This window comes from Pipistrellus hanaki (genome assembly GCF_964339955.1).
Source record: "Pipistrellus hanaki genome assembly, chromosome: 11".
NCBI classification, from domain to species: Eukaryota; Metazoa; Chordata; class Mammalia; order Chiroptera; family Vespertilionidae; genus Pipistrellus; species Pipistrellus hanaki.
Window position 1 is genome coordinate 30,383,299 of NC_140513.1, and position 14,295 is coordinate 30,397,593.

The following is a 14,295-nucleotide window of genomic DNA, read 5'->3' on the forward strand; positions in this document are numbered from 1 at the left end:
TCACCTTTGCTATGAAGTGTCCAAAGATTCTGTTTCTCCACAGAGTTTTTCCTGCCAGGAAAGACACTGCTTTAGTTGAAGAGCTGAGGGTGGGCGGGGCTTCTCTCTCCCAGGGAGGGCTGTGTGGATTCTTTCTCATTTGCTGGCCTTGGGCTGCTGTGCAGTCACTATTCCCACAGCCCCCTGTGCCTCTCCCTCTCCACCAGCTTACCCTCATGTTCCATATTCGCACAGGGGAATTGGATTAGATGATTGAATATCTGGTTCCTTCTGATTGTGGGGTTGCTAGTAAATGGTTCAGGGTGGGAGATGCAGTCTTCGGGGGCGTATTTTGAAACTAAAATCTTGCTATATCTTTACTGAAGTGTGTTGTGCTTTTCCACCCCACAAGTTCCCTAATATCAATACCCCACCCCCCCTCCGAGTAATTGTTTGCAAGCTCTGGTGTCCGGCCCTGCCCTTTTAAATTATTTTTATTTTTTTTCCTGATGAGCTCATATGAGGTCCCTTTGGAAAACCTTTCTCTGAGGCGTTGTGAGGAGGGTGTTGACTAGTGGTCCTGGGTGGGCATGGTTTTGTCTGGTCCCCCCTGCCAGGCTGCAGTCACCCTGCTTTTATTTGTGGTTTGGAGGAGAGCTTCTTAAACGCACCTCATAGATTCACAGCTGGCCCTGACAACCATTTATCCCTCCACGCCAACTTTCCCATGGCCCTGAAACGCAGGCGATCAATCAGCTTCTCATTGGAGATCAGGTTAGCACAGATTATGTCACTTGTCATCATCCAGGGGATTCTTTTCTTTGTCCAAATATGAAGAGGTTATTCTGGGCAGGGTTTTGAGTGGGAGAAGAAGGAAGAGACTGAACGTGGATGGCACTCTGGCAACCAACATATTTATTCCTAGTTCTGTTTTCTCCCCTCCCTCTTTCTCTCTCTCCATTCCCTTTTGTTCCCCCTCCCCTCTCCCATCTCTGAAGAGCAAACTGTCTGGCCAGTGCAGGAAAGACAGCCAGACAGCTAGCAACCATGGCTGTTGTGAGCAATGGGTGCTGCAGGGGGATGGCAGGAAAGATGTGTGAGATGAAAATGGACAGCAGTGAGCGTGGGAGGTCCAGAGAGGTCAGGCTGTGGGGTGAGGCTGGAAGAGAGTTGGGACAAGCATCTGATAAGAAATAGAGGGCAGAGGTACCAGGAAGCTCTGTATAGAATGACTCACAGGATAATAAAAATGAGCAAACATGTCTGAGAAAAAAAATAGCCTAACTTTTATCCCTTAACTGTAAGTTTTCATATTTTTGTTTACATACTTTAAAATATTTAGACAATTTTTCCAGGAAAACTTACTTATAGTAAGTGGTTCTTTGACTTTGGTTCTTAAATGTCATGAAATAAGTTCCTTAGGCTGCACACAATTTTGAAATATAAATCTGTCTCATTTCAACACTTAATAGAAGAAAACATTTAAAACTTGTGAAGAATTTGCTGCTAAAGAGCTTTGTCTCTGCCATTAGTAAATCTGAGCAAACAACTGAAAACTCACAGTGTTTTACAAAAGTGGTATGAAGATTAACATATGACCACTGACCAGTGCCAATCTAATGACGAGTGGCATCTGGATCTGGAAAAAGAGCTGTGTAAAGTTCAGCACGTAAGCCTGACCCCGTGGCTCACTGCTTCTAGGAACCGGCAAGGGTCTTCTCACTCACCACCCAGTGCTCTGTGTATGAAGGACATTAGTGAAGAAACTTGGTGTCATTTTCTCAAGATCACAAACCTGGTTTTGTTGTTGTTGATGTCTGTTGTATCAAGAATTTCTGTGCTCTTGTCCATGTCCTGGAACATGAACTTGAATGTAAATTAGAAAAAAAATATGTGGGCTTATAAAATGTGAACTCCGAGAAACTGGGTCCAACCCCTGAGACTCATTCATGAATTGATCAAAAGGATCTTGTTGCAGAACCCAGACAGCTTCCAGCGTGGGTGTGGGCGTGCCTTTTAGACTCCGAGTAGGCAGCGAGGGCACAGCTCCTTGGAAGAACAGTTCCTCCCATTCCTCTCCCTCACTAGAGTGATGCCTGACTTTCAGGTCCTTTGCCCTGATCTGATGAAGATTCCTCTGTGGGTGTTCCCACAGGCGGGCAGAAGTTCAGCTGTCCTAATGAGCCTACACTTTGCAGAGGCATTACTCTTACTTCTTACTAGTGTTCTAAAAAATCACTTTCAATATCATGTTCGTGTGTTTTTTCCAACAGTTCAGAAAAGTTTAAAATGAAAACCATATTTTCTTTCTTCTCCCCATTATATCTCCCCAATAAATAACTGTTGTTATCAGTGTTTTATATATCCCTCTAGGATTTTTTTTTGTTATATAAGCTCCCTCAACATATGAAAGGCCTTTTATCAACAAAAACAAGATAAATATCTATATTATTCTTAACCTTGTTTTCTTTTCTTTCTTTTTTAAAAAAAATATATTTTATTGATTTTTTTACAGAGAGGAAGGGAGAGAGATAGAGAGCCAGAAACGTCAATGAGAGAGAAACATCTACCAGCTGCCCCCCATACTCTCCCCACCGGGGATACGCCCACAACCAAGGCACATGCCCCTGACCGGAATCGAACCCGGGACCCTTCAGTCCGCAGACCGACGCTCTACCACTGAGCCAAACTGGTTTCAGCTTTTCTTTCTTTTTTTTCTTTTCTTCATCTTTTTTTATTTTTTAAATATATATTTTATTGATTTTTTACAGAGAGGAAGGGAGAGAGATAGAGAGCTAGAAACATCGATGAGAGAGAAATATCGACCAGCTGCCTCTTGCACACCCCCTACAGAGGATGTGCCCGCAACCAATGTATATGCCCTTGCCCGGAATCGAACCTGGGACCTTTCAGTCCGCAGACTGACGCTCTACCACTGAGCGAAACTGGCTTCGGTGGTTTCTTTTCTTTAAAAAAAAACATTTTTATTGATTTTAGAGAGGAAGGGAGAGGAAGAGAGAGATAGAAACATCAGTGATGAGAGAGAATTATTGATTGGCTGTCTCCTGCATGCCCCACCCACTAGGGATTGAGCTCAGGACCCTTTAGCCCACAGGCTGATATTCTACGTTCTATCCACTGAGCAAAATTGGCTAGGGCTTAAATTATATATATATATAATTTCTTTATTGATTATGGTGTTACATATGTGTCCTTATTCCCCCATTAACCCCCTATCCCTCCCCTCATGTCCTCACTCCCCTGTTGTCTGTGTCCATTAGTGAGGCTTATATGCATGCACACAAGTCCTTTGTTTAATCTATCCCCCTTGCCCCCACCTTCCCCTACCTTTCCTGTGAGGTTTAATGGTCTGGTCGATGTTTTTTGTCTCTGGATCTATTTTTGTTCATCAGTTTGTGTTGTTCATTATATTCCATAAATGAGTGAGATCATGTGATATTTATCTTTCTCTGCCTGGCTTACTTCATTTAGCATAATGCTCTCCAGTTTCATCCATGCTGTTGCTGGCTGGTGAGTGTTGACCTATGAACCAGGAGGCCAAGATAAGATTCTCAGTCAGGGCATGAGCTTGTGTTGCGGGCTTAATCCACAGTAGAGGGCATTCAGGAGGTAGCCAATCAATGATTCTCTCTCATCATTGATGTTTCTATTTTTCTCTCTCTCTTCCTTCAACTCTGAAATTAATAAAAAAGTAAAAAAAAAGAAAAAGAATGATAGACTTCTTGTTCTATTAGACAGCAAATGAAGGCCTATGAGTTATAATAATTAAAAGAGGCCTAGCAATAGACATACACAGTAATTAAGAAATATCCAGAAATAGAAAAAGAATCAGTGGAACAACAAAAAATGCCAAATTCAGTCATTATTTATGAGAAGTGGGTTATAATAAAGATTGTAATTCATATCAGAGACAGGAAGGTAGATTATTCAAGGCATGATTTTGGACATCTTTTCCACTGGAGAAAAAGCTAAGAACGTACCTCATACCATACATAAGATTAATTCCAGATGAATTCAAAAGCCCAATATATTTAACAACCCATAGAAATTTTAGGTAAAAACTTAGGAGTACTTTTGATAATTGTGGAATAGCGCATGACTTCCTAAGGAAAAACTAAAACCCCGAAGCAACAAAGCAAAATATTAACAAGTCTGTGCAAAACTTAAACTTTTGTACCAGAATATTTGGTTTGTTCACTGCACAGAGTAGATTTTCAGTAGATATTTGTTGAATCAATGACTATAAAATGAATTATAAAAAGTTAAAATACAAGAAAAATAATGGGAAGAGCATTTGCTAAAATCTAAAAAGTAGCAATATGCAGCATATATTAGGTGTGATGCTATGAATCCGAAGATAAACAACTCAATAGAGATATATGAAAATACACATAGGAGGAATAAAAACAAATGGCTAACAAACTCATAAACAGATGCTCGGTACTATTAGCAACAAGGAATGTGCACATTAAAACAAGATGTTTTTGTTTATCATACTGAGAATTATAAACACTGATAATATCCAGTTGATGAGAATGAGCGTGTCACCTCCGGTGGAGGTGCATTAATGGATAAAGCCATTTGAGAAGGAAATTTGGCTGTATCCCTCAAGATTAAAAAGGCCTCTATCTCTTGATCTAACAAGGTAATATCTAGGAATCTGTCTAAAACAAAATTTATTCCAGCACAGGTATATATTTTGCAAGGATGTCCATTGCAACATTGCTCATAACATTGAGAACTGGAAGCAATAAGAAGCCCTGCAATTTTGGCAAAGCTAAATAAATTATGTGGAATACATGTGGTCAGAAGGAAAAAGGCAGACGTTTATTTCTGGCACTGAAAGCTTTATTAAAGATATCATAGAGTTAAAAACACCACATGTGGGATGATCCATTTATATGAAAACTAGAGACCCAATGTACTAAATTGGAGCAAGAGTAGGCCTTTGCAGCCGTGGCAGCTGCCTGGATCCTCCCTTCAGCAGGGATGGCTGCCTGGATCACCCTCTCACAGCTAGGGCTGCTGCCTGGATCACCCCCTTATAGCCATGGCGACTTCCTCTATCCTGTGGCTGCAGCCCTAGCTTAGTCTGGAAGGATGTTGGTCTAATTAGCTCATTATGTTTTTATTATTATAGATTAGGGGCCCAATGCACAAATTCGTGCACCTTGAAAGGAACTGTGGCTGCGGTGGGCATAGGGGTGGGTCTCAGCCCATCCTCCACACCCCTGCCTGGCCCCTCCTGCTGTGGTCCCTGGTCCCCTCCCCTCTCTGCCAGCAGCCCCACTCCCACTGCTGTCACTCCCATGTGCTGACGGCGCCAGCCCCGCTCGCACCCTCTGATGGCGCTGTGCGATTGGGGCCAGTGCCAGTAGCGGGTGCGAGTGGGGCCGGCGCCATCAGTGGGTGTGAGTGGTGGCTGCTGCCCCAATTGTCCCTCAGGAACAGGGGGAGGTGGAGAACCCCTCGAGGGTGATTGGGGTCCGCAGCCACTGCTCATACTCGCTGATGACACCAAGTGATTGAGACTGGAGCCAGGCACTAGCAGCAGGTGCAAGTGGCAGCTCTGACACCGGCTGCGGGTGTGAGCAGGACTGGCACTGGCAGCAGGTGCGAGAGCCAGACAGGACTGTGGTGTGCAGGAGCAAAGAATTTTCAGTAACCACCAGAGGCTCACCCCAATGACAGTGACTGACACCCCACCTTGATCTGGCACCCCCGCTCACCTTCTCCACCATCCTGCCCCAGCCAATGCCCACAATGTTCCACGCACGCCACCTGGTGGTCAGTGTACGTCATAGTGACCGGTTCAGTTCTGGTTGTTCCGCTGTTCGGTCTATTTGCATATTAGCCTTTTATTATATAGGATAAATTTTATATGAATCTAAAAGTGCCTAGGAGAAGGGCTGCCAAAATGTGTAGTAACTGTGGTTACTCCTGGGGAAGAGAGTGGGTTAAAGGGAAGCAAGGGTCTCACATGTTATCATATATAATTATAGTTTACTCAGCTATTTCACAATGAGAATATTTTCATATATTGGTAATAAAAGAGAGAAAACAAAAGGATAAAAGGTTTTGTGCAAAAATTAAGAAAGAGAGAGGAAAGGAAAAAAGGAATCGGAGTGTATTAGGCATTAAGCACGTGCAGTAACACAGAGACCTAGATGAAAGAAAGCAGCTTACCTTTTCAAAGAGGCTCCCTGCTTAATCCTGGCTGGAGCCTGACTAGCCCAGCAGGGTGCTTAAGACCTTCCTGCTCTAGTTAACGAGCACCCTGAAGCGCAGAGGTGCTTGGAAATGGCTTCAGTGTGCAAATCAGGGTGGCTAGGACCTCCCCTCCTCTGCGTAATGCATGGCTCCACTGGGCCTTAAGAGCAGCGTTGAGACACGTTGCTGGCTGTTCCCTCCTTCAAGTTATGATGGCTCTTCCCTGAAGCCTGTAATTTCTGTCTCTGATGGCAATACTTGTAGAGCTTCATGCTTATGTGCATTTGTTAGCCTTTCAGCACCCCTTGGAGCTGAATGCTTTTGTCCATGGGAACATGTCTTCTGTAGCACAGAGAGTACCAGGAGCATCGGTTTTGCTCTGGTGTAAGGACCAGGAGAAAAGCCACAGGTCCCACGTTCATGAGGCCAATTTGGATGCCTGAATTCCAACTCTGTTCTTCCAATTACTCCCCTTGCTGAGTATATTACTTCCCTAAGGCTGCCATAACAAAGGCTGGGTGGAGGGGCTGAAAAGAATAGAAATGTGTTCTCTCACAGTTCTGGAGGCTAACGCTTTGAAATCAAGGTGTCAGCAGAGCCATCCTTCCTCTGGAAGCTCTAGGACAAGCATGCCAAACTCACAGGCTAACACAGGTCAAACGAGGCATGTGGCCTGCAGACCGTGAGTTTGACATGCTTGCTCTAGGGCACAGTCCTTCCTTGCATCTTCTAGCTGTTTCTTTCTCCGTCAAATCATTCTGTTATAAACTATTTACATCTTTGTGGAGAGGAAATCCACTGGAATCAAGTCACATTCTCTAGCCCCATCTCTACCTCCTTATTTTTAAAGCAAACACCTTCATTTAGCATCTTGAGCCTATTAATTTTCTTTAAATTTTTTTTAATTGAGGTATAATTCACATGTAACATATTAGTTTTATGTGTACAACATGGTGAATTGATATTTGCATATATTAGAATATGATATTTACAATAAGTCTAGTTGACACCCACACCATACATAGTTATACAATATTTTTCTTGAGATGAAAACTTTTAAGATCTATTCTCTTAGCAACTTTCGGATGTGCAATACAGTATTGTTAACTGTAGCCACTGTGCTCGCATTACATTACGTTCCCATGACTTATTTATTTTATACCCGGAAGTTTTTTACCTTTCGGCCCCCTTCACCCATTTTGCCTAGCCCACTCCTGCCTCTGGCAACCGCCAATCTGTTCTCTGTATCTATGAGCTTGTTTATTTGATCTGAGTGAGATTTAAGCAAGATATGTGAGATCATACTGTATTTGTCTTTCTCCGATTTATTTCACTTAGCATAATGTCCTTAAGGCCCCTTACAGAGACACTTTGCTGGTCCCTACTCTGGGTCCTTGGTTCCATCATTATCCTTGTTTTGCAGACGAGGAAATGGAAGCAGAGAATTTCAGTTTGGCCACAGCAATTTGTCCAAATGCTGAACTTGAGATTAGACGTGTTGGACACCAAAATCCCCATTAGAGCTTTTCCTGAACAGCAGAGCAAGAATTGGTGAGGCAGCTGCTCAGCATGCCAGTGTTTTCCCTCCTCCCCCTCAAGGAGTTCTTAGAGGATGACTTCACTCTGCATATGCATGTGTGGGTGCATGGTATGCCGTCCGTGTGTGTGTGTGTGTGTGTGTGTGTGTGTGTGTGTGTGTGTGAGATTAAAGCTTAAGACAGAACCGTAACAGGAGGTGGATGAATTAAATACAAATTTTAAAAAACCATTTCTGCTTTGAAAGTAGAGGCAGCACAGTGCCAGCAGCATCTTGGAGGCTGTTGGTTGTCATTCAGTAAAAGAGTGATGGGGGGTTGTTACTGCTGTTGATGCCGATGATAGTAGCAGTTGTCGCTGAACGATGACAATCATTTCCAAGTAGGAGAGCAGACCTTATGGGAGCAGTTCTCTGTGGCTGGTTCATTTGAACACATCCCAGGAGTTACAGTTCATTGAATGAGTGAGGAGTGTCTGTCCAAGTGTCCTTTTGCACATGTGTGGAAAGAGTTTGAAAGCCTGAGCAATTTGATCAATGGAGAAATGGTGGTGTGTTCCTCACTTCTCATTCTGAAGTCCCCAGAAAGGCATGGGAGGGACACTGTGCATTCAGTGAGGAATCCAAAGGTGTCAGTTGTTGGTAAAAGGCCAGGAGCCCCTGATGCCTTCTTGGATCCTTTGGAAAGTCAGCCTCCTATTTGCAGGATGTTTGTGGTCCTTTTCTGCAACACCCAGACCCTTTGCAGTGTTTTCTGCAGAGTCTGAAAGCCTGACAAATGGGTCATACTTTTTTAAAAAAAATAGAGTTCCAGATGAGGGAGGCCCGACACACACACACACACACACACACACACACACACACACACACACAGAGAGAGAGAGAGAGAGAGAGAGAGAGAGAGAAAGAGAGATTGATTGATTCCAGGTATAGGAATTGCCTAACATCTGCCAGAGCCCCAGGCTCTATGTTTCAACTACTGTTTAAAGGATTTGGGGGAAATTTGCCCAGAATGTATATGAGAGAGATTATGATTTTATATGTCTATTCCTGAAATTTTTTTTCTATAGTTATTTACAATGATTGGGGAAGACCTCTGCATTTTAAGAAAAGCTGCTAAGTAATATTTTATTTGCAAAAAATGTCCTATGTGTTTTTCTACAAAGACTTGAGGATATTTGTTGGTTAATAATAGAAAGTGTTTTTTTCTTTTCTTTCATTTTTACCTGATTTTTTGGCATCCCCACCTCCATTTCTGGGCAAGGTCTCAAAGTGCAGAGGAGAATGTCTGTCTCTGCTTTACAAATGCCTGTTCCTCTCCCTGTGTTCTCACTGTTAACCAACTACCAAATGATTAAGCCCCAGGATCTGCTGACGCAGAACAGGGCCACTGAGCCGCCCTGTGGAGACCCTTGGCCTCCGCAGCCCTGGCTGGCAGGTAAGGGAGGGCTGTTAGAAAGGACTCCTGCCATTTCCTGGGCAATTATATGCTCCCGGCATTTTTTAAGTTGATTTTTTCCCCTTTGCTACTCGGCGGTATTCTAATTTTTGACACTTACATAGCTGAGTAAAATGTTTCTCAGCTGTGGAGTTGTTGAATTGAATTTGGTCTTCTCCATCTTCTCCCTCCCATCTCCCACTCCCCCCTTTCCTTCTCCAGTTAGGAGTGTTGGTCCCCACAAAACAAAAACTCACATTTAAACAGCATGGCCTATGCCTGTGAGCGTATCACCAGTACCTTGTCTTACCATCTGCTACCATCACGTCCTAGAGAATGGAGAGAGAGGTCAGGAACTTAGTGACTTTTTATGTATGACTTAGCAACAGCATATATGAAAGGATTTAAGAATGTTCGTTTGTTGTAAACTCAAAGTAAATTAATCTTGAGATGAGGCTGCTTGGGGGAAGCAAAAATTATGTCCAAAGTGAGGCTGGTGATGGTCCCCTCACCAGAGCAGATGTGGCAACCCCTGAGACTCCATGCTCCAGGAAACACAGAGCAGACAGAAATAAACCCAGGTCATTCACAACTGTTTCACCTGAGGAGCAGTTAAAAGAACGGGGACTTTTTATTTAGGGGCGACTCAGAAGGACTATAGCACTCTCTTCAAATGATGGAAGGGCTCTGTGTGTAGGAGAAGCATTAGACCATCTGGAGCTTTAGGTGCTGGAATAAGGATGACTGGGTGGAAGGACTTCCTGCCATCAGGGGTTCTCAAAGATGGCTGCCTGGGGTGCTGCTTGGGAGCCTCATGGCTTGGTCCCTTGGGATGAGTGCGAGTCCTGGTTTGTATCTAATGAACTCAGATAAGTAGTAAAGCCAGCCCAGGGCACAATAAGCAGATATGACTAGGTAGGAGAAAAGAATGACAGCTCTAGTATGGGACCATCTTCTGTGGTCCGACTTTCCCCAGTTTACCTTAAGTTGGCTTTCATTTTTCTGCTTTCTCTAAGATATTTTCCCATACCTGCTGACTCAACAGTTCAAATTTGGGAGGTTGTGCTATAGAAATAAAAACACAACTATTTAATGATATATGCACAATTATATAAATACATATACCCTTGTGCATATGTTCTCTTCTAACTATACTAGAAGCTATTATAAATATACATTCGTGCATTGGAGGGGCTGGAGAGAGAGAGAGTCCCTCAGCCAGGCCTGTGTCCTAATCACAGTTCAGGACCTCTTGGGGGATGTTCACCTGCCGCTTCCACCACCCCTGCTGGAGCCCAGCTTCTGACTGAGCTGCGCTCCCCCTATGGGAGCCCACTGACCACCAGGGGGCAGCTCCTGCAATGAGCGTCTGCCCCTGGTGGTCAGTGCACGTCATAGTGACCATTCTGTCGTTTAGTTGATTTGCATGATAGCCTTTTATTATATAGGATGTAACATTTTAAATATGTAAAAATGTAAAAATATACATATATCTTTTTATAAATATATACATGTGAGTAGCAAGATACTGCTGTTTTCCAGTCTAGCAGATGCTTTCTTTATAATTATTTTTAAGAATTATTTTCCCTTTTTAACTATCCTCATTATACATTCATATTTGATACTGATAGTCCTTTCTATATAAAGAATTTGCCTGCATACAGAAGAGCTGCAGACATTGTAGAATTGGCTGGTGATTTAACCCCTGCTTATAATGAGAGAGGATTTGGGGGAGAATGGATGCAGTTTCATTGATACAGACTCAGAGCTGATGCCAAGTAGCCACTCTGATACAAAGGAAAGAAGTGAGTGGTAATGTCAGATCTGCAGAAATAGAAATACTAGCCATTGTATGCATCTTACTGCACTTGTGTGCATTTATTAGGTTAACACTGCCAGTCAACAGTGGTCTTAAAATTAAACATGTCAGAAATTCTGTAGAATCCCCTTAGTTGGTCATTGAATTCTGGGTATTTAATGCAATTAGAATATTACAGAATCAATGGATCTCAACCAAAATTTCAGTCTGCATAGTATTCTCTTGATTCAGACAAATCAGGAAGTTAAAAAAGTATTTTCATACAAGCGACTGCCTCATAGAGAGATAACACTAAACTATTATGAAAAATATATAAAGTTGGATCTGTGCATGGCTGATTCCATTTTAAAAATCTCAGTTTTAGTTCCAAGGCACTGTCACTTTGGAAAACTAGTCATGTGCAGTGACATCTTCACACCTCATGGACTTGGCCAAAAACCTGAGCAGGGCTTATGGGTCATTTCTTACAAGGGTGTGGGGAGAATCAGAGAAAATGTTCTCTGAAGCTGCGACCCAGAGAGGAGGAAGGAGGGAAGGGGCGCTGTGAAGCGGAAATATGTGCTTTGGGACGACAGAGCTACGGGAGAAGTTCAGGTCACATTTATGACCCCTCCACCCCCCTCCTGCCTCTGGTTTGGGCATCCTATCAAGAGTTTTGAGTTTTCTTGGATATGATTCCTGCTTCATCCAGAAAATCACCCTCTCCCCTGCCCCCTCCCCAGGCTGAGCTGGGAGGCCTCATGGCTGACTTTCCTGAATGTTTGAGTCCATGGTTTTGCTGCTTTTCTCATGCCTTTTTTTTTTTTTATGATGTTTCAGCTCATCCACCATACACCATGTGCTTTAGAGTGAAATTCTACCCACATGAACCCCTGAAGATTAAAGAAGAGCTCACAAGGTATTTTTCATTTGTTTTATGTTTAACATTCCTGCCTCCCCACACTCCCCCCAACCCCTACCCTCCCAAACCATCCGGGTCATCTGAGCCTTCCAGGCTGGATGTGCGGGCGCTCAGCTCAGGGTTCTGGCTTGGAATGTTTCTCTTGCACTTAATTGTCTCAGGATTTTTCAAACACTTGTCATGGGGAGTGCAATTAAGTGCACAGAAAGGCAGTGGTTATAAGGAGGAGGTACTCTCTGCAAACATCTGACAGTAGGGTGCTAAAAATAAATAGAAGATGTCGGTCTTTAGGAGCGAAGCCCTGAGGGCCTATCTTCTGGATCTCAGCTTTTCTGGGAGGGAAGGGACCACTTGATAGAATGGACTGCTTGTCATCCTGCCTTCCACTCACTAAATGACTGACGGTAGGGCCAGCTTCCCTTTCCTTGTAGACTCTTCTCAGCCCAGCTCTCTGAATTTTCCTATTCTCCGGCCTCTCCACCGCTGAGGCCACATGCTGGGGGTTTTGCTTCCGTGAACAGCGTGGGCCAGCACAGCTGATCAGGGTCCCAGAGGGGCCTATTCAGTGGACGGGGAAGAGCCATTCTGAGTTAAGCTCTTGATGAGGCTCTGATTTGGTGATCGCAGAAATCACTCTGCATAATTATCTCTCAAAATAACCTCCGCAGGTATGAATGCAACAGAGAAACAAGTGCAGTTTGCTGACCCTCATGTGCAGGGGATGTGCTGGGTTCTTGGATATTTAGCTTTCTACTCCTCAAATGTCTGGTAGAGCTTGACCGTAGAGGCACTGAGAATGCAGATGGTTTCGTTCTCTATTATGAACTAGTACACAGTGGTTTAGTGAGGGTTGTGCTTGGTGGCAGGGGCAGGAACAGGTGTGGAAAGGAGAAATACATACGTAATGGACATTTTAAGTGGTGGTTCATATTTTGCAATCTGGCTTGCTGTGTGTGTATGTGTTTTTAAATTGAGGTAAAATTTATATAACATAAGTGGATTTCACCATTTCAAAGTGTACAATTCATTGGCATTAAGCACATCCACAATGTTAGGCAACCATCACCACTGGAGAGATCCGGAACATTTTCTCACCACCCCAAAGGAAACACTAGCAGTCAGTACTCAGTCTCCTCTCCCCCAGCCCCTGGGAACTGCTAATCTACTCACTGTCTTTATGGATTTACCTGTTCTAGATATTTCATGTAAATGGACTCAGGCCATATTTGGCCTGCTCATGGCTCAAAAATTTATTCATTTATCTGCTAAATTCTCTTTCAGATCCCATTCTTCCTCTAGTCCAGGAAACAGGGGCTTCTGAGCTTCCAAAAAGAGAGAGAGATTTGTCCTGCTTTCTGGGTGGTGCTAACAGTATGATTTGGAAGAACCACCAAGGGCCCAAATGGCTCACTTTGGTCGTTTGTGTTCTCTATAATCTTGTGTGGAGGACAAAAATTGATAGTGTCACAATAGAAATTAACAATAGATCTTTTGTGGTTGAGAAAAGTCCCCTTTGAAAGTAAGAGAGAACAAAGTTTTAGCTAATAACCTGAGTTAAATCCCTCTCAATTAACTTGGCTAGCATTTACAGGCATTTGCTTAAATAGTCAAGGTCTGAATAGTGGAAAATTGTGAACGTATTTATGACTCTTAAGGAAATTAAGACGACCCTCTGTCCTTGCACAGTATAGATGAGCTTTTCTTAGTCATTATCATCCTTAGCATTCAAAACAAATTTGAAAAACTGTGCGATGCTCAGGCATTTATGGTTTAAACCCTATCTTGAAACAGTTTAGTTTTTCTTGTTTGAGAAATTATTTTATTGTAAGATTAATCTAAAATTTAAAGATGAATTCAAGAGAAGTTAAGATCACATTTATGACCATGCTTAGGGGTAAAGAAATATTGGGGAAAAGGGAAGACTTAAAAGAGGAAAACCATACAAATACAAAAAAGACTTTTGAAATAATTTTCATCCTTTACCTTTGCATTTATGCTGTTATCTTACAATGCCCCCCCACCCCCCTTTGTAAATGCTGTATACGGTTAAATATCAAAGTACTTTGGTTTTAATGTTTTAGTCAGAATCAAGTTTAAATTCAGGCCAGGCAGAGAAGCAATATCATTAATGGTGGCACAATAATGGAAGCCCAGATCCTTTCGGCGCATAATCCTTTCATTCTGCAGGTGTGATGCAAAAGGAAGAGGCATCATTATTATTATTTCAGTGGCGATTGTGTTTAAACAATGAGCACCTGAACCTGAAGCCATTTTGAAGGCTCAGTGGATTATGTCAAATCCACAATAATCCATGATTATCTCTGGAGATGACTGATATGAGCAAGCACCCAGGCTCTGATGCCGTGAAAGCTGATTTTTTTTTTTTCTCAGGA

At 42.9% G+C, this 14,295-nt stretch overlaps 1 protein-coding gene across 3 annotated transcripts in view; it reads left to right on the forward strand.

Moving 5' to 3' along the window:
• FRMD3 (FERM domain containing 3) overlaps nt 1-14,295 on the forward strand; it is a 218,490-nt gene that overhangs the window by 131,368 nt on the left and 72,827 nt on the right. For all 3 annotated transcript variants that reach the window (XM_084899384.1, XM_084899385.1, XM_084899383.1), the window contains exon 4: nt 11,821-11,899. In XM_084899384.1, the coding sequence (XP_084755510.1) occupies nt 11,821-11,899 (79 nt within the window). The remainder of the gene's footprint in view (nt 1-11,820; nt 11,900-14,295) is intronic.